General features: G+C 30.2%; 2 protein-coding genes across 2 annotated transcripts in view; one reads left to right on the forward strand and one right to left on the reverse strand.

Annotated features, from left to right (window-relative positions):
* The window catches only part of LOC107441512 (UPAR/Ly6 domain-containing protein bou), a 35,386-nt gene extending 26,296 nt beyond the window's left edge, over positions 1-9,090 (forward strand). The window contains exons 2-3 of the mRNA XM_016054802.4: positions 2,625-2,771; positions 6,712-9,090. Coding sequence (XP_015910288.2) covers positions 2,625-2,771; positions 6,712-6,926 — 362 coding nt within the window. The 3' untranslated portion in view covers positions 6,927-9,090. The remainder of the gene's footprint in view (positions 1-2,624; positions 2,772-6,711) is intronic.
* A 3,405-nt stretch (positions 9,091-12,495) lies between these two features.
* Positions 12,496-20,668, reverse strand: part of sev (receptor protein-tyrosine kinase sevenless) — a 95,933-nt gene continuing 87,760 nt past the window's right edge. The window contains exons 37-42 of the mRNA XM_043048239.3: positions 20,289-20,486; positions 20,065-20,199; positions 18,744-18,904; positions 17,833-17,922; positions 16,167-16,273; positions 12,496-15,735 (exon numbers count right to left, since the gene is read on the reverse strand). Coding sequence (XP_042904173.2) covers positions 15,121-15,735; positions 16,167-16,273; positions 17,833-17,922; positions 18,744-18,904; positions 20,065-20,199; positions 20,289-20,486 — 1,306 coding nt within the window. The 3' untranslated portion in view covers positions 12,496-15,120. The remainder of the gene's footprint in view (positions 15,736-16,166; positions 16,274-17,832; positions 17,923-18,743; positions 18,905-20,064; positions 20,200-20,288; positions 20,487-20,668) is intronic.

The following is a 20,668-nucleotide window of genomic DNA, read 5'->3' on the forward strand; positions in this document are numbered from 1 at the left end:
TGTCTTCGTCAGACGATTCTTCCATTATTCGTCCGAAATGATTATTCTGCGTTCAGCAGTATAAGCTAAATACCAAATATTTGTATGTTGCATCTCTAATTTAGAAGCAGCAATTGCTGTTTATTTTTGAAATTTTAATTTTTTAAATTATAATTTTAAGTGCTGAGCATAATCTTGTATCTATTTACAATTTAAAAACTCCTTGAAAAAGTTTTTTGCAATAACCGGACCCTATTTGCACAAGTTCATAAAAGCAGGACCCTGGTTGAAAGAATGTGAGTAATTTTTCACAATTTCACAAAAACCAGACCTTTCACAAAATGTCTGGACAGACCCCTGCTAACAGATTCAGTGTTTTTATCAATCAATTATAACTTAATTGTTTCTAAGTATAGTGAGAACAATACTAATTTGGCTTTTAAAAATATATAAAAAATAATCATATTTTACTTACGAATTAGAAAACTTATGAAATTTTACACACTTTTTATTTGTTATAAAATTGAATATTAGAGCCGCGATGGCTCAGGGAATAGAGCGTTCGTCTTCCAATGAGGCGAACCGGGTTCGAATCCCAGTCGATACTAATTCCGCATCCGGCTTGCACCGACCACAGGGCTGACGTGAAAGTGGTAGACGGATCATGGGTTAGAGTCCCCTTGTCGGCAGGCTAACAGTGGGAGGTTCTCGTGGTCTTCCCCTTCATGTAACGCAAATGCGGGTTAGCTCCATCCAAAAAGTCCTCCACGAAGGCAAATTCACCCAATACTCGATCCAGGAGTTCTCTTGACTTCTGTATCGGGTTCAAAATTACAAGGCTACGGAGTAGAACATTAGTAGTCGTAAACCCATAAAATTGGGTTGACTGTTCAACGACAGTTATAAGAAGAAAATAAATTGAATATTAGCTAATTTTCAACTTTCTGTGAATGAAAAAATTCTTTCCCTTAATAATTTTCTTTAAATTTTTTTTACTGTATATAAATAACTTATATCTTTAATTTTTAAATAAATCAGTATTTAAAAATGTTTAAAGAAAATTTCTTAAAAAATATTGAAGTATTGGAAGATTTAAATCTTCTGACACCGACCTTGATATCATACCTCTACATCTTGGAATTTAAATGTTAAAACATCGCCTTTCTTTCCTCCAAAACTTAATCCTATTTACGGTTAGAAAGTAAGAGGTCGCGCTACAATCTTTCGAGGGCCCCATATTGCCCACTTCTACAGTATTTCCTTTTTAAGTGTAGACGTTTTCCTTTTTACAAAATGTGCACTTTGTCACTCCTCTCCGTAGCCATAAACATTCTACCCTTGTGTCATAAAACCCTACATTTAATTCAATTCTCGTGTCTCTCTTAAATCTTTTAGGAGATTGTAAATAGTATCTACTCTTGCAACTTTTGAAAATCGTGCCGTACATTGCACATTTGAGTTGTAAATTCCTCTAAAAATGGCTGTCAAATTTTTTTTTTTAAAATTGGGTGAAAAAGTGAGCAAAGTTGTTATCATATAGTGAAAATTAAAAAATAAAAAAATTATTTTACCAATTTGTATCACAGAACTTATATTTGTATGTTCTCTGTTTAATAAAAGGGTGTCACACACACACTTACGCATGTTAGCTGGAAATTGTTTTATTACTGGCTGTCAATTTTTTTTTTTTTTTTTATTTTGATGAAAAAAGTTATTTTACAAATTTGATATTCACATTGAAAATAAATATTTGTCCCGCAGTGGACTGATCGTTAAGACACGGTTCCCAGCAGATCACCGAAGTCGAGCATCTCTGGTTGCGGTCAGTGTGCGGGTGGGTGACCACTTGGATCAGTCTGCGTAGGGACCGAGGGTGTGCGGTATTGGTCCTCGTTAAACTGTTCTACCGTAAAGTGCTCGACTTCGCGTGCAGGTTGTCGGGTTACTGAAGCGGAGATGCCATCCCCTCTGCAGAGGATTTAAATTATGATGGCATGTCTTCGGATCATCCTCAGGGATGTTTCCCAGACCGTCGCCAATAGCCCATTGTGCAGCTCTAGTGCGACGAAAATGAACAACAACAAAATAAATATTTCCAACGTGGCACTCTTTAAATGATATCTCATTTTTGTCTTCATCGTTGTAAAACAAGGTATAGTTATGAAAAATTAAATGTTTAATTTAAAAAAAATAATGACCGATATTGGACTACTGGACGAATATTCTCAAAATTTCATTAAATAAATTAAAATATAAATTTAATTTTTCGTCAAGATTTGCTTCTTCTTGGAATTAAATGCTAAAATTAGATTACTATTGTAAAAGTTACTGTTTTGCGACTTATTTACGTAAACCTAAGGGGGGTTGTGATTTGTTTATTTTTACTCAGAAGGGTATCCGAAGTTGCCATAAACAAGCTCACGTGACATTTAAGGGTCCCTCATTGCAGAAAAAACTGTGCGATAACGTAAAACACTCCTACTTCTACAAAGAGTACAACTTTAAATATAAAGTCAGTCTATGAAGATTTAATCGAGTTATGGCTTGTACAACCGACATGAAAAAAGTAGCTTGGAGGCTTTGCATCTCTAGAGTTACGATTTCATGACAAATATGTTTCATTATTATTTATTTTTTCCCCTCAGGAACTGCCATTAGCTGTTTTCGATGTAACTCTACCCAAACTTTGGATTGCCTTGAAAAGTTCCTGAATCCTAATCCACTACGACCAGAATCCTGTTCTGACGTGTTTGAAGCTAGATACTGTATAAAAACTACTGGTATATATAATGGTAAGTTAACAAATCCATTTTTTTTTAGTTCTAAAAATAATAAGATTAAATAATTCAAGATCCTGATTTTTAAATTAAAATTTTTTTTATCTTGCCCCAACGAAAAAACATAAATTTAAAAAAAGAGAAATTAATGTGCATTGTGAAAAAAAGAGAAATTAATGTGCATTGAATATCTCAACAATTCAATCTATGTAGTGAGTGACATTTTTAAGGCGCTTCAATAACTGTAGACTTAGAAAATATCTTAGAATTTTATCTTTATCCGGTTTAATAAAAGAGGGAGAAAAAAACTTCAACTTTCAAAAATCAACTTTGTTTGCAGCAGAACTTTCCATTAAGTGTGTAGACCATTATAGGTTCTTAACATGGACGCTGCCACCCCCAGTGGCGGATCCAGCGGGGGGGGGGGGGTCATAGGGGTCGTGACCCCCCCCCCCAATTTTTTTTTTTTTTATTATTCAAAAATAAAAATAATAATTTTTCAATAGTTTACAAAAGTTACAAAAATTATTTAAGGGGGCATATACACCTATGTAGGTCGAAAAAATCAATTTTTTCCAGCTAATTATGTTTTTCACTGTTTCAAGACTTGTAAGCAGGACTTGAAGTGCCCAACGATCTTTCCAAAATTATTAATGGTTGTGACATCGATTTGTACCCATCAATCAATATGTTGTTGAGAATTTTAATAACTCAGCCAGTTAGTGCAGCAACAGCTGAACGTTCCTTTTCAGCTCTTCGAGTTCTCAAAACTTGGCTTAAAGCAACTCAAAGTCAAGAACGATTAAATGGACTCGCATTATTAAACATTTATCGAGAAACTGATTTGGATATTCAAAAAATCATTGACAGATTTGCCAAAGTTTTTAAAAAACTCATTACATTTATTATTTAAAGATTTTAAATACTTGAATTATTTATGTATTGTCCTATTGTTCATTATGAAAAAAAAAAAAAAAAAAAAAACAAATAAGAAGACTAGCATTAAAAACCCCAGTTTTTTTTTTTTTTCAAAAAAATATTCAAAAAAAAATTTTTTTTATAAAAAAAATTTATTGTAGGGAGGGGGGAAATCTGAATCTATGACCCTCCCCAGGAAAAATTTCTGGATTCGCCCCTGATCACCCCCCCCCCTCACTCAATCAGCATTTTCAGAAGATATAAGTTGGCATTATACGGTTTTCCGTTTTGCTCAGCTCTTGCAATCACAAGGTCTGCCAATCAGAATGGCAGACGTATATTTCGTGTAAATCTAAAATTTTAACGACCTTTTTTCTGACAAAATTATACTTTTAGAATTCAGCAATCGGCTTTTTCTAAGATGTATAGTTTGGTTTTATAAGATTGTTATTATTCAGCTCTTGCCCCTATTTTTCAGCTCTTGCAATCACAAGGTTATCTGCCAGTCAGAATGGCAGACATATATTCGGCGTTATTCTAAAATTTAACGTCTTTTTTTCTGACAAAATTATATTATTATAATTCAACAATCAGCTTTTTCAGAGAGACGTAATTTGGTTTTATACGGTTGCCCATTTTACTCGTCTTCTGAAACGTAAAATTCAAGGCCATCTTCCAATCAAAATGAGCGAGATATATTGGTCATTATTCTAAAATTTGAATGTTCTTTCCTTTTTATGACGAAATTATTCAATTAAAATTCAGCAATGAGCTTTTTCAAAAAGATATAACTTGGTTTTATACATTTTTCCGTATTCAGACTTTCGAAACGGATCGTTGTTTTGGCTCAATTCATGTTAAACATCAGCACCGGGAATTTATCATCGAATCAATTTTCCTGAGTCTGAACAAAATTTTAAAAATACACGAATATACAGTATTAACTAAAATTATATACTGCATAAATTTTTTAACTTAATATAATAATAATAATTTTAAGAAAAATAGTGGGAATTCTAAATAAAAATTAGCAAGTGTTGTTTATCCAAATCTAATAAATCAAAATCTAGAGCTAATAAATTTCGCTTCCTACCTAATTTTGTAAGACTGCTGTCATCTGATACTCTATTATCAAAAGCATGGGGAGTAAGAAAAAAAAAAGCGAAGAATCAAAAATTTTATTAAATTCCATGACAACAATGGAATAAGACCCATTAGAGGACTATAAAACTCTTCTTGATAAAACTTTTACACGATTTTTCGATCGTTTCGTTTTAAATCCAGAAGTTTCACTCTAAAACAAATCTAAGTACAACTATGATTGAGTACTTATTTTCTCTTATGTTTGCTGGTTAGTTTAGTTACCTTTATCTGATGAAATTTTAATCACTATACATTATTCCTTTGTTATGAGGCCCGTGGGACCCTTGTTGTCATAGTAACAGATGCCAAATCGTCGCTTTAAGGAATTCATGTTACTATCTTGTAAACAGATTCTTGTACGGTTGAGATCGTGACTATTGCGATTTCGGATTTAGAAAATGAAAGATAATCCCGTAAATTTTAGTTATCGTCTAAATCTGTCCCAGAAATATGGAGGTATAAGTACTATGCAAAATTATCTTTGTAAAATCGTTTTTTCTGCGACAATTTGCTTCTGATAAAATTTTAACTCCCTTCCAAATCTTATGCAAATTAGAATTACGTTCATGTGTAATTAATGAAATGTCTCTTAATTTAGGTCAATCAAGTTTAAGCTAAATTTTTAAATATATGATGGTTCATTTTGTTCATTTCTGTTGCTTTTGCTATCATTTATACTATTAGTATCATTTGGATTTACGTATATAGAATTAACTGTTTAAATATAATATTTTAATTGCAAATATTTATGTAATTTTTATTTATATGCTAAAATCATTTAATTTATATGCTTATAATCATATATTTTTTTTATATTATTTTATTTATGTAATAAATCGTATAATACATGCACACACTTAGTGTTCGATGATCTTTTTACATTACATATATTTTTAGAACCCTTGTCAAAAATGAAGTCAATTAATTATATATATTGGGGTTGGTAAATTAATAGGTAGGATTTTTTTACCTTGGTATAGTGACAATTTTTAATTATCTAATGGCAAAAACTGCATATTTTTTCCTTATATTACTTTAACCAATAGATGACATCGCAGTAATATTAAACATCCGAATTATTGTTTTGGGATTAAAAACAAAAATTCATAGCTAAAAGGTCTTTTTTTTAAAAAAAGTTTTAAATGTATGATAATTTTAATGTATGATTATTTTAATGTATGATATATATTTTTTTACCTCATTTTAAAGTATGTAAGTTTAAGTGGCACAACACAAAATTAAAGTGAAATCGGTCAAATAGTTCCTGAGTAATCAAATTTTAAGAAAGTCGAATCTTTAAAATTCAATTTCTCACTATTCGACCGATTTCACACAAATCTTATATTTTGCCATGTAAACTTACATACTTTAAAATGATGTTAAAAATTGTGCACCTTACAATTCGAAATTTTTCGACTATTATTAAATAAAATATTAAAAAATAATAAATATTTATTAAAATTAATTTTCTTTGAATAAACGAATTTTATAATTGTGTGAAAAATTTTCCAATTCTCTTAAAAAGCTCCCGAGATATTCGACCCCCTATATTTTGGGGGTCAGAAATCCGAAGCCGTCGAAAAAAAGGTATGTTTATTCAGATAAAGTATGTTTTTGTGTCTGATTTCGTAACTTAAGTAATCACCACAGCCCAAATTTTGATGAATTTGGGCTGTGGTGATAACGATATCTGTTCTTTCTTAAAATGCGTTTATGGAGGAAACATTGTTTTAAATTAAAATTCTTATTTAATTATTCAAAATTTATTTTTTAATGGCATTTCTTCCTATTTTTAAATGCATGTTTAGTATTTATTTTAGATTATCGAAATCTGTGTTGTGGTGATAACGATAAATATGGATAGTCTCTCAAAAAATCTCTTTCTTTGTTTTAGGTGAGCTGGGTACTCAGCGATTTTGTTCCCCAAAAGAGTTAGGAGATTACTGTGAATATGTCCGCCATTACGACGGCAGAGAGTACAGAGGTTGCGTCTACACATGCTACACCGACGGCTGTAACAGTGCCCATTCCATGTTTAAAGTGTCAACTTTAACGAACCTTATCACCATTTTTACAACCCTTCTTGCCATTTTTAAAGTATCACGATGAAATACATCCAACCTTTCATATATATAAATCAAGTATTTTGGAATGTAATTTAGTAAAAACGTGCTGATTTAACAGTTACTACTAAAACTTGGGCCTGCTTAGTATGGAGTACTTAACTATATTTAAAGATCTGTTACACTTTATTATCTATTTCATCTTGTTCTAAACCTGCTATGTTGAGGCTGTCATGTTTCTAAATATTAAATATATTGTTGCAATTGTTGGCGTGACACAATCGAATTACCTCACGAGCGACGTGCCAGTTAAAATGCATCATCTGCTGACTATTACGTTTTCTGCTGAAGATTTTTAACAGTGGTGGCAAAATAATTAAGAAAGAGCAACCCGATAACCCAAGAAGGGTCTGCGCCAAGGCGAAATAGAACAGATATGTTAAGAGGAAACAGAATTTAAACCATAGATTTTGAACACCACTTGAACATAAAAATTTATTACTGTGACAAATTGCGATGGTCGCTTATTTGTGTTTAAATTTTTCGGCCGATAATTTAATATTCTATGACATTTAATATTAAATTTTTCGGCCGATAATTTAATATTCTATGACATTTAATATTCATAATTTAATATTGAATTTTGTTGAAAGTTTGATTCTTGTTTTATTTCATCGAATTCATCAAGTAAATTTAATAAAATATTAGAGTACTTATAATATAAAAATCTTTTTTTCTTCAATTACTTTATTGAGATACTACTGTGACGCATTTGTTAAACGCGATATTTCTTTTTGAAATAGACTGTGAAGATTAGACTAGATTGACTGTGGAAACTAATATAGATGGTAAAATATAATATAGGGACGCTTTAAACAATATCGTATGTTTACAAGAATAATTTTATTCAATCTAATTTTGAAAATTTATTTTTCAGTATTCTTTTAGTTATATTACTGACAACTACGTTCTATTGATATTGCAGCTTTTTTTTTTTTTTTTTTTTTTTTTTTAACATTTTTGCTAGCTTTACTAAAAAGTAGTTCTCAATTTCAAGAAAAAATTTAGAGTTTTTCGATTTATTTTACAATGTGTCTACATCCAATAATTAAATAAATTAATTTAAATGAATACTATTTTTTCTGTCATTTCATATTATATGATAAATGGCATATTGTGTTCCCTCTGCAAAATGTAGGAAGTTTTCGACTTTTTCTAATGAAACAAAATAAATATCTGCAAAACTTAATTAGTAACTCTAGGTGATTTCTTGTTACTAATTGTTAACAGACAAAATTTTATTGAAAAATTGCGACGTACATAAATGGATTAAAAGTTAATAATTGATTAATAATTAAATAATAAAAATTTTCTAAAATTAGTCAATTCTAATAAAAAATTTTAATGAGTTCTACAATTAACATTAGGTAATAGAGATTTTGCAAAGCGTTACGTTTCCCCCTAACTTTAACGCAATTTGAGCCTCACAGAGCTTTTCCGAAAATGTCCTACACGTCACAATGTCGCTATGAGGTAGATAATAAGGTTAGCGTTTAAAAGGTTAACTTAAAGCAAATGCTATGCAAAAGCTCTCTACTGTCATCAGTTTACATATTAACATTCGAGGTATTGTTATGTTGTGTGAAGATGGTTACAAAACTAAATATTTTCTTCATTATTGTAACCGCAGATGAATGTTAAACTGTTGTAGTAATGTGTGTCTGACTATTCTGAAATACATATCAGATAATGCTCATTGTGAGTTATTTTTTGGAAGTTATGTGATTACATTCAAGTAGTATTGTATTTTAGAAATCATGTTCATTAGAAATGTTTAAAATGAGAAATATTCAATGTGAAGTGTTATAATAATGCAAAGCAATCTTCATAATCAAGCTAACTACGTTAAAAGAAATAATTGAGGCATTTATATCTTATTTCGCTATGTATTATTATTTCACTTTTTGTAAGCATGTGTAGATCTGGCATTTTATAAATTACGTGTAAATGGCACTATCAAGTTCTTTTTTTTTATTTTAATTTGCTTAGAAATTTATATTTTTTATTGCATATATACTGTGTTATTTTGTCATTATACAAGTATTTTTCTCATTGAACAAGGTTTCAATTTTGCTGTCTTCTTTTAATTTTGCCTGTGTATTTTGTCGTAACTTTATTAGATTTGAGAAATAAACAATTATAAACCGTAATGTTTGAAGTGTTTTATGTGAACACATTTTCCAAATAAATCTAGACTCTATTTTGTGTAATTTTATAGTCCATATATTTTCTGTAGAAAGGAAATGATAATTGATAGGACATTTAAAGCACTACTTGATAGAAAACGTTTGAACACTTTTATATAAATATTTCTTTTAAAATTATTTATCTCAATGAAACTTTAATATAATTGAGGGTGATTATAAATACCTTTGAATGTTCAATACGCATATGATTGAAATTGATGAAATACTTAAGTTGAATTTATTGATAATTCCTTGTAAAGTGTTGTTATTTATAATCCTTTTCTGGCAGACGTCAGATGAGTTCTATGGAATTATTGACATTTAAAATGCTGATAACAGTCAAGGGATTTGATGTTATGTCCTCCCTTGTATGTCCAGAATGCTGCAGGACGTGTTCAGGCTGCGCTTGAGACACACTGCGTTACTTATAGGTCTGAATGGACTTGGATCCATCTACAAAAGAAATATTCTTGATAAGTAGGCTTGCTTAGGCGATTTATGAACTCCTGCCACAATTGATGCCCAGTAGAGTGCCTTCTTCTAGACCTGAAAATAACCACTCGCCTCTACCGCATGGCAAGTCAACTTGTCTTGCAAATGACCCCATTTGTTGTCTTAGGGTTCGTAACGTAGCTGTGCGATCCATTAAGGCTATGTGGATAATATGCCTGTCTTCTCTACTGTTAGTGATGGGGGGCCGCTGAGATCCTGCACGGCATTCCATATGAACCCATCGATTCCATATTCTGCTAACAGTCATGTGATCTTGACCAACGCGTGCAGCAATACTTCGGTATGATAAACCGCAAGCCCGGTAGGCCACAATTTGACCACTATCAAACTCAGACCCGTGCTGGTTGGCATTTCTCCTTACAAGAACAACGCTCAAATTCAATTTCTCTATGAGAAACTTACTGTCAAATCTGTTCTTTTATACACATTGTAGGTGTCGCTACTGCTTTGCATGAATTCTTTGATAAGCTAATCATTTGCATGCCACAATATGCTTTATCCGTCCTGCAATTTCACGTTCGTGGTGTGTCGCCTTCCTGGTGTAGCAATTTTAATGACCAGTAAAGTAATATAAAATGAATTTCAATTAAAGAAAAAGTGTTTCTTTAATCATCCAATTATATTTACCACATCGGTATTCTTATATTGCACGCCATTAGAATAACAAACGATGCAATTTTGTTCACTACAGAATAAATTTACAAATTTCGATGCTGCTCACCATTTAAGGGAATCGATGCCCTTACATTTGGGGCAAGTGACAAAAAGTAAAATAATTTTTATAATTTCGACTTTTTCGTTTATTTAAACTTGTCATTACATTTTTCTAAGATATTTCTAGCTAAGAGACAAATGTCTTATGGCAGAATTTCACTTCCTCTTATCAAAAAATTTTAAGTTCATGGCCATCGGGCTAAGTTTTCCTGATTTAAATGCTTATTTTTTTTTCTTCATGTTACGCAGATGTCGGTTAATTTTCCTTAAATCTTACAAAAGTTTTGATAGTTCTTTATTCAAGATTTTTTTTAATCTTCTGGATCGAGTACAATGTTGCTAAATCGCAGTTTTGTGTAATCTGATACATAAATCGAATTTTCAACAAAGGGATAAAATTTCTTTTGAAAATGTTGGTTTGAATATTTTTTCAGGGAAAACCTAAAAATGTCCTTTATATCAGGTGGGCAGATATTATGGCGTTATTAGTTAAGTTTAGCCCATGGTTCCAATCCAATCGATGACTTTTTGACAATCGATTATTTTGCGGCAATCTTATTTTTGAGGACGAGCATATCTGTCGTGTTCCCTTAACATAAAGCTCTGCTTGGTTTGCTTATTATAATCAAAATTGCCTAGTATGAGAGCACTGGGGCAATTACCTCATGCCTTGCCAATGCACATTTGACTACATGGGGTGAACCAAACGCTTTAAAATTTAGATTGAGGGAATGCGACAATATGTCCGCCAACATTAGGTAGATAAATCATTGACTGCTGAATATTGTTGGAGCCTTGGCAAAATTTCTATTTATTAATTAATTTTTTAACTAATTCATTTTTTAATTCAAAATTATTAAACCCATCCGGTAAAATAAATATCTCGCAATTTGTATATTTTCCTCGATTTTATTTGCACTGAAATCAAAAATTCATGACTTAATTACATTTAGCAGTTAACTTTCTGTCTAGAACAGTGAATTTAAAGACAATTTATTTGTGATAGGGGGAAAAAAACGAAATTTATTTTAAAGCATTTTCAAGTAAATCGAAAACATCATATGTTGTAGAAACCTTCTTTTAAAATGTTTTTTCGTGATTATATTATTAAAGTGTTCTTTTATTTTGCATATCTACAGGTAACTGTTGCTTTGGCGATGCTTATATTTAAAAAAAATATTTCCTTGGAACAGATCGTGTCAACCTAATTGTTAGCTAAATTAAACGAACGTGTTTATTTAATTAATGTCAAATAGAGTTTACTGATTTTTGAAACAACGGCATTAGTAGCTATCAACTTTTTGAAGAATTCCATTTTAAAAAGTTGCATCTCATTAAATTTACGAAAAAAGTTTTATATTAATATCCGGAAAGTGCAAACATACAAAACGAAGTTTTTATAAAAACAAATACTTAAGTTAATATTTGTATCAAAAGAGCAAAGTTTTAAATAGTACATATCAAATACTCATTGATAATTTAATCGCACTTTATTCCTAATTTGAATACTTGAAAGAGATTTCACACGATTAAATTTTTCATAAAATCTCATTTTTCTATGATTTTTTCAAGAAATGTGAATTATCATATTGATAGAAACTCTTGTACGTTTTTCACCTAGTACTTATTTTTCGAGTGGAATGTCAATTTATTTCTCCCCTTCCGCTTTGTTTGAAATACTCAATTGCTAAATTTAAATTTATGTTAATCAAATTTTTTTTTTTTTTTCAACACCACCACCTTTTTTTCCAGTTTTCTTTTCTTTGATTTTAGTTATTTTAATGTTGTAAAATGCTGTTAGATGGCAGCACTAAATATTGCCAGATATAAAAGTTTTTACAAAAGTACACAAGAATTTGCTATAGCATTTCCTATAATAAATGAATGATATTAAATGAAATTTAAAAAATTAGAAAACAATAAAAAATAAAATAATTGAATAGTTAAAAATAACATTTGATGTTCTTAAAACCTTTCATTTTAGGGCTGATTCGTTAAACGTTCTTTCCTTACAATTATTCAAATGCTTATGAAAAATCAGCTGAATTTCTTTTATTAAAAGGGAAATAGTTGGAATTTGCGGTAAGGTCGAATGCTCAAAAGCTCATGCTAAAAAACTTATGCTCAAAAAACTACACAACATTAAAAGATACTAATTTATTTACAAAACAATTTTTGTTAAAATGTATGTTTTAGTATAAAATATATATAACAAAAATAACTTTTTTACAATTTCCAGTTAGATTTGATTTTCAACAAGAGCAACAGTTACAAACAATATCAATCACAATTTTAATCTAAAATTTGCAACGAAGTTTGCTTTTCATATACCAAGAAACAATGCACAAATATTGCTCCAAGACTAAAATTACAGTTTTATTGATTTTTGAAGAAATTATAAATTAAAAACATTTGTTTTTAATTTTGAAAACAAGCGTCTCACATATAATGATGAAACAATTCCATCAGATTTATTACTATAAAATAACATTAACAGTGGTTATTAAACCATTGTTAAAAGTTTAATTTTCTGATTGATCCCATTATCAGGTTTAATCCTAAATGAATATGGGAGATTTAAAGATAAAAATTAAGAAATATTTAAAAGTTTTCATTATTTTAAATGAAGGTACTTTTTATTTAGACTAATAAAGCTTTTATAATAACAACACTTTTTGCCATAAAGTCCTTTATACAATTTTTAGAAATTTATTACATTTCCTCAATAATTGCTCTAAAAGGAGATCTCAAAGAATCGACATTACTGACTATCAAAGCTCATCCAAAAGTCCTTTATAGAATTTTTAGAAATTTATGACATTTTCTCAATAATTGCTCAGAAAAGAAATCTCGAAGTATAGACAATACTGACTATCAAAGCTCATCCAAAAGTCCTTTATAGAATTTTTAGAAATTTATAACATTTCCTCAATAATTGCTCAGAAAAGAAATCTCGAAGAATAGACATTACTGACTATCAAAGCTCATCCAAAAGTCCTTTATAGAATTTTTAGAAATTTATGACATTTCCTCAATAATGCTGAGAAAAGAAATCTCGAAGAATAGACATTACTGACTATCAAAGCTCATCCAAATGTAAAAATATTCAAATAATACAAATATACAAAGTTCATGAAGTAAATGCAATGTGACTTAATGAAGTATTGATGAAAACAACTTTCAAAATATACAACAATTCATCAGGATAAGTTTCATAACAATGCATCAGGATGTCTTAATACAACAGATTATTTTCAGACCACATAAAGTTAGTTTAAACTACTCAAGTTAGATTTTGACTGTAAGACCACGTTAAGCTAATTAACTTGGAGGTCTTCGCATACAATATTCTAATTTCTAATAGCTTTAAATAATTAATTTTAATTTCATAAGAACTTTCAGGACTTTTTTGAGGCAAATAGCAATTAAAATCTTTGCATGGTGTTCTGCAATAATCGTCCTTATTTTTGGAATACTTACCAAAAAGGAAGTAAAAAAAGTATACACATTACGGATTACACTTTAATACTTAAGCGAAAAGCATCATCCAAACTTGAATAATCACTTGCAATGAAAACGAGTCAGAAAATGTCAAAACTTGTTTGATTGCTGAAGGAAACAAAGAACAGTTGAAATATGAATTCTTAGAAACACCTCTAAGGTTCACATAGCAACTAAACTGGTCTTGATATTTTTATTTTCGCGTTTCTCACAAATGGTTAGACAGACTTCTGAAGGGCTTTTGATTCTTCCTTGCTTAAATATTAAATAGCGTTGCCTAATGTGAGTACTTTACTTTTTGACAAGTATTCTAAATGCATATGAAAAGTGATCATTTTGGAACACCCTGCACGCACTACATTAAACTTAATTTAAATTTCTAAATAGCAGAAATTAGTTAGGTACATTTCAAGTTGAGCAGCAATTCCTTTTTTTTAATAAATAAATATATTTGTAAATAGTCGCAACAGATGAGTAAATTTTATAAAACTGCATGGTATGAAAAATATACAAATATGATGTTAAAAAATGGATTAAAAAACGGTCGATAAACAGATGAATGTGACTATATACAAGTATGAAACAAATGATGTTTGTAAAATGTATGACATTAGATGCACATGCGAAATATTTTTTTTCTTTTTATGAATTACAAGTTACAATAAATATTTTTTTTAATTATAGCCTTTTTAATTTATTGCACTAAAACTGTGTTAAAGCTTTTTATAATTGCAAGATGATTCTTTCTTATATAACAGATTTTATTATACGTGCTAATTTTAAAAAATGGCATATGACCAAAATGTCATTAAATTTCAATGACTACTTTTGTCAAAAATGAACTTAGTTTTGTTATGCCCTCATTACTTTATATAAAAACGGTTTGTTATTTCCTAATTTTGCTAACTAATTTAAAGATTTCCATAAAATATGTACAACTTTTTTGAAGGATGTCGATTTCATTGAGTAAATCACAATGACTGGAATGTTAATCACGATTTCGCATGTTATTCTACAACAAAGTACGGGCACATATGAATCTCTGAACCATAGAAACAAGTAATATGATATGTTCCAAAAATAATTTACAATGTTAACTATATTAGTAACTGGCATTAAAATGGCATTTTTCAAAAGGCTCCCACTCCAAGACATCCGATTGTCGATTGTTGAATAACTAATCTTGTTGAATAATGGAACAATCAAATCATACTGCGTTAAGTAGGCAATATACAAAGTACAGTATGTTGAAACAGTGTAGTTACATCAACAACAAGATGAGTCCTGCGATTCCAGTGTTATACCGGGTATGGGAGGAAATGATACTGAATCATAACTGCTGTGACACTCAGGCGTCAACTCCAAAGGGCAAGTGGACGCCGTAGAATCTGACCAGCTATCACAAGTAGCTAGACAACAGTCTTCAGAGTACATGGATGATGGGGTGCTCGATCTATCTGAGGAATCATCAGGATGCAAAATCCTGTCCATTTCATTGCAAAATGATGGATATTTTTTCACGAGTTCACGTGGATCTGGAGTTGAATTTGAAATGTCTTTGGGAATTTCATAATCCCCAACTGCATCAGGGGTGCTTGAAGGATTTTTGAGCTGGATAGTGGAGGAATATGTTGGATTGCACTGCGTTTGGTAAAAGGCCATCGGTAGTGGTTCATTGGGTGGTGGCGTTTTCTGGAAGGTTAGTGGGAGTTGGTAGCCATCTGCATCTTCATTGTCGCCCAGTATTTCGAGGTATTTGTTGGCGGTGCGCCTTATTTGTGATGGGTTTCTAAAGGACGCAGACATTTGATTTCTTTCAGTCTCGAATGGTGTATGCGTCCATGACAGAGATCTTCTAAATGAGGAAGGGTTTGTCTCATGCTGAAAAAAATCGAAAGAAAATATCCAAATGAGAAAGTAATAATTTAAGTAATTACATGATAATTCAAACATATTCGAGGGAAAATATCATAATTGCTTTTATCATAAAAAGCAGAACTAAGGCTTAAGATTAAGGCTTAACATATTTTTATATAAATATTTTCCTATGCATAAATGTGGCATTTACTCGAGAGTAAAATTTAATAAATTATAAATTTAATAAATTAAAATAAAATAAAATAAAAAATAAAATAATTATTAAATTTAATAAATTATAATAAATTCCACTCTACGTTATAATAATTATCAAGTAAACGTTATAATAATTATCAAGTAAATGTTATAATAATTATCAAGTAAACGTTATAATAATTATCAAGTAAAATGCTATAAATAAATATTTGATGTGGATGGTTTAAGAAATTACTTACATCAAGAAGTGTTGCTGGAAAGCTATGAGTACTACGAGAATCTAAGTTATGATCTAAAAATTTGTTCTGATCATTTTCTGCATCAATGCCTCGTCCAATATACGTTCCTAGAATTTTCATAAAATAATAATTATATTTGCAAGCATAGAAAGATGTAACTTTTTTAAACAACTATACTGTTAATAAGTTACATCATCTAAAATGACCATTGAATTCAATGCTTATTCATAAAATTTAAGTAAAAAGTAGAAGCTGCTGTTTTTAGTTTTCTTACGATTAAAAACTAGACATAATCATATTATTTATTAGTACAAGGTATTCCATAACTACTGTTCATAATATGTGTTTTTAGAATCTTTGTCAAAAAGAAGTCTAAAAATCCTGCCTATTTGTTCTTTAACGTAGAATTTTTATTAAACATATTTTTCATACTTTTTTTCAAGATTTTTTGCAAATTTAAGTCAAAATAAGGGACAAATATTATATTTAACTTGTTAATAATTCATGGTTATGAAATACAGCATGAAACAGCTGTGTCTTTTTCTGCGTTAAAGGAAAAATCTTCCCAACAAGTCTCACTTCCAAACAATAGTTTTTCAAATTTGTAGTTAGTTAGATCTAAGAGAAACAGTAATTCATCATTGAAATTTCATTAATTTACAAAATTAATCATCGATAATATTTAGAATACTTTACTTTTAATATAATTCTGATAATCTAACATATTTTTTTATAATACCAAGATATATATTTTAGTTTGTAATTGAAACGCCAGAAAATAATATCTAAAGACGATGTGTCATCTGCGTCAAAGGGTTAGGGGTCGCAAATTAAAATTTAAGTTAGGAAAAAACAAAATATAGATCGAAATGTAACGAATCACAATTGAGAAAGACCACACTAAAATAATTGAAATTTGTTTGATTGTCAGAAAAGTATAGATAAGTTTGAAAGTGATTTATAGAAACTCCACCGAATTTCAAAAGGCAATCAAACTGGTTTTGATGTTTTTCGCTAGAGATTCGATAGATTTCAGGTGGTATATTTGTTTTTTCCTCGTGTTAATATTAATTTGTGATCCCTGATAGCATGCTTATTTAACCTCGTTTTTGACAGGAATTTTTAAAATACATATAAATACATAAGTATATAATAAAGTATAAAATATACATAAAATACATATAATATATAAGTATAAAATATACATGAAATACATATAACATGGCATTACGCATAGTGCCATGTTAATTATTGCTGTGAATAAAGCATGCAATTACGATGTGGCAAAATTATTATTCACCATAAAAGAATTACATCCGATTACATCATTTGCTATTGCTGTTAATAAATATCACCATTAAACTATGATGAAAGATATTAAGCACCATCACCATTTATTACAAAGTGCAGTTTCATTTATTAAGGTGCATAAAAAGTGCAACAAAAAACTCCTAAATTAAGTTCTACTTAATGTGACGAATATTACGCATTATCAAAGTATAAGATGCAAAAAATTGCATCTTAATACTGTAGAATATTATGAATAAGTACCACCATCAAACGATGGTCAAACTTTTTTGGTACCATCTCCATGTTGTGCTAAGTGCAGATTCTTTTACTGAGGTGCATAAGAAGTGCAAATAAAGAATCTTAAGCCACGTTCTACCTGATGCTGCGAAGTAAGATATTTCCGTCAGGGAAGATGTAACAGATGAAGTATTCAACACGCTTCCACTATATCCTAAGTTGTCAAAACCTAATAAATCAATATTTCTGGATGTATTGGATTGTTTTTTGGCAGGTATTATATACATACAGGTAAGGATTAAATAGTGTTAGAGTTCCTATGTATAAAGAAAGTTTAGAGAGTTGCGACAAACGAGTAACAATCTGTGATTGGCCTACAGACAAAATTTACCGTAAAAGGAAGAATGGAATGTTGTTTTATATTAAACACGCAACGCATTGATGAGGCATCTGTATCCGGCTGTTTCTCAAAATTATGGACACGGATTCTTTTTGCTTGAATTTAAAATTATTTATAAATTATTATTTTAAAGTTATTGCTAATCAAAGTATCTGTTATAAGTAAAATTTATGTAAAATAACCATCTATTTTGTAAAATAATTTGCTTTAGAAGGCAATAATAATTAAACTTTCTCAAGTTATTTATATTTTTATATACCGATAAAAAACCTATTAATGTTTTGATAAGGCAATTGCCTTGCCAAAATATTATTTCTAAAAGAAAATTTAAAAAAAAAACTAAAGTAAAAGTTTACATATTTATGTGCAGACGAGGATTGAATCAGTTTATCAATTCCATGCGCAATTCAGTCGTAGTTACGTGATGTTTGGCTAATAAAAAACGAAACATGATTTTGACACGGATTAAGAAAGCGTTATTCGAAAGAATCGCGAAGTGTTGTACCTGACTTCACTATTCTTCTCACATCAATAATTTGAGAATTTTTTAGGCTGCTTGCCGCCACTTCTGATGAATAGGAACTCCAAGTAAAAATGATGCAAAGTTAACGAAATGCTAGAAAATAAAGATAATAAAGCAGAAAAAATACCTAAATTAGTGTCATTGAAGTAATTGTAGTTATAAACAGCTGTTAATACACTAGGTGTCTGAATGAGTTTGTTTCGTATTTCTTGCAACGCACGAAGGCAGTAGCAAAATGTAGGACGATCATCAGCATTATAACTCCAACATCTTGCCATAATATCGTGCCTAAAAATATAAAAAAACAAAAATGTAGAAATAAAACTACATAACTTAGAGATTATATTCTTTAGCAATATGGTACTTCTCGAAAATTGGGATTTTTCTTTTTAAGAAAAAGATAATTAAATATGAAATATAAGGATAATTTATAAAAGATCCTGCATTTTGGAAGGAAAAAATATATCATATAATCAAAATAATTTTTATCATAATTTTATCAGTTAACCTAGGGAACAATTTTTGTTTGCTGCATTCATACAAATACTTGATCTTGCTTAATTCCGGTGTAGGGAATTCAAATCTGAAATTAATTTTGCTCCTAAGCCTACAGTTTTTTTTAAATCACATTTTTCGTCAAAATGCACAAGTTTACAAAGCGTTATATATAACAGGGGCCACGTAAATGTTGCAGCAAACTTCTAGGGGAGTTAAAGCACATCATCATTATTAAAATTGCATAGGAATCTATTCTCGGAAATGTCGTCGTACGCAGCTAGGGGTACTTGCATATTATATCCTGTTCAGAAAAGACACAAAAACAGTTTATAATAGGGGAAGTACCCCTATCGGCTTATGATGACATTTTCCGGGAATGGGTTCCAATTATTGCAACCTCCTGTTATATATAACGTTTTTAACATTGCACATTTCGATAAAAAATATAGACTAAAGTATTAATTAAAAAAACTGTAGCTTGGCGAGAGAAACCAATTGTAGATTTGAAATTAGTGACGTGAAAATATCCAAGATCCATTTAAAAATCTCATGCATCAGGAAAAAAAATGTCCCCAGTTCCCCAGAAAGAATCACAAAAGCCGTTACAATAATGTAAAGATTGATTTAATTTCATAAAATATAAATTAGAAATATATCATGTGCCGTTTAACAAATTGAGTGCTTATTAACCTTTAATTGAAAAATTGACTTGTTCATTCAATAATTCGTCCAGTCACCTTATTTCCTGATTTTTTTTCATACATCCATTTGCTCATGCGCTCATTCAATGATTTTCTGATTTATAGATTTATTGATTAGAGTTCATTCTTTCTTCATTCTCTAGCTATATCAATATTCAGTCATTGAAATGATTACAAAAGCGACGCATAAACATTATGATTTATTAAACGATAAAGTATCAATTATTTCCTCATATTATTTCAACTTACATGTCATCAGGACAATTTTTCGGTTTATCCAAATGGTTTCCTTCACGGACATAATTTAAAACTTCCATGTTAGATTGAGCAGGATATGGCTGTTGTCCCAAAGTCATCACCTCCCACAGCAGAACTCCAAAAGCCCTAAAAAAAGTGCCACAAAATTACTCAATTTAATCGAAAAAAACAAGCCTTTAACAAAATAATTTTTTGATTATCAAGCATCTTCATACCATACATCCGACTGGTTAGTAAATATGCCATCAATCAAAGATTCTGGTGCCATCCACCGGACAGGTAGCAATCCCTCACCTTCTTTTCTGTAGTAATCGTTTTTATAGATATCACGGGCAAGTCCGAAATCTCCAATTTTCACGATTCTGTGCTCCCGGTCATAGCTGGACACAAGGCAGTTCCTGGCAGCTAAATCACTGTAAAATGCAATGTGTAAGTATTAAAACGCCGTTATATAAATGGAAAAACACAAATCTGTTAAATACTGTAATACGAGAGCTGTGATGGCTCAGGGGATAGAGCGTTCGCCTTTCAATGAGGTAAACTGGGGTTCGATCCTGGCGATGGCTGGTCGATACGAATTCCGCATCCGGCTTGC

The sequence above is a fragment of the Parasteatoda tepidariorum genome, chromosome 2 (assembly GCF_982258835.1).
Source record: "Parasteatoda tepidariorum strain Cologne lab strain chromosome 2, Ptep-v5.0, whole genome shotgun sequence".
NCBI classification, from domain to species: domain Eukaryota; kingdom Metazoa; phylum Arthropoda; class Arachnida; order Araneae; family Theridiidae; genus Parasteatoda; species Parasteatoda tepidariorum.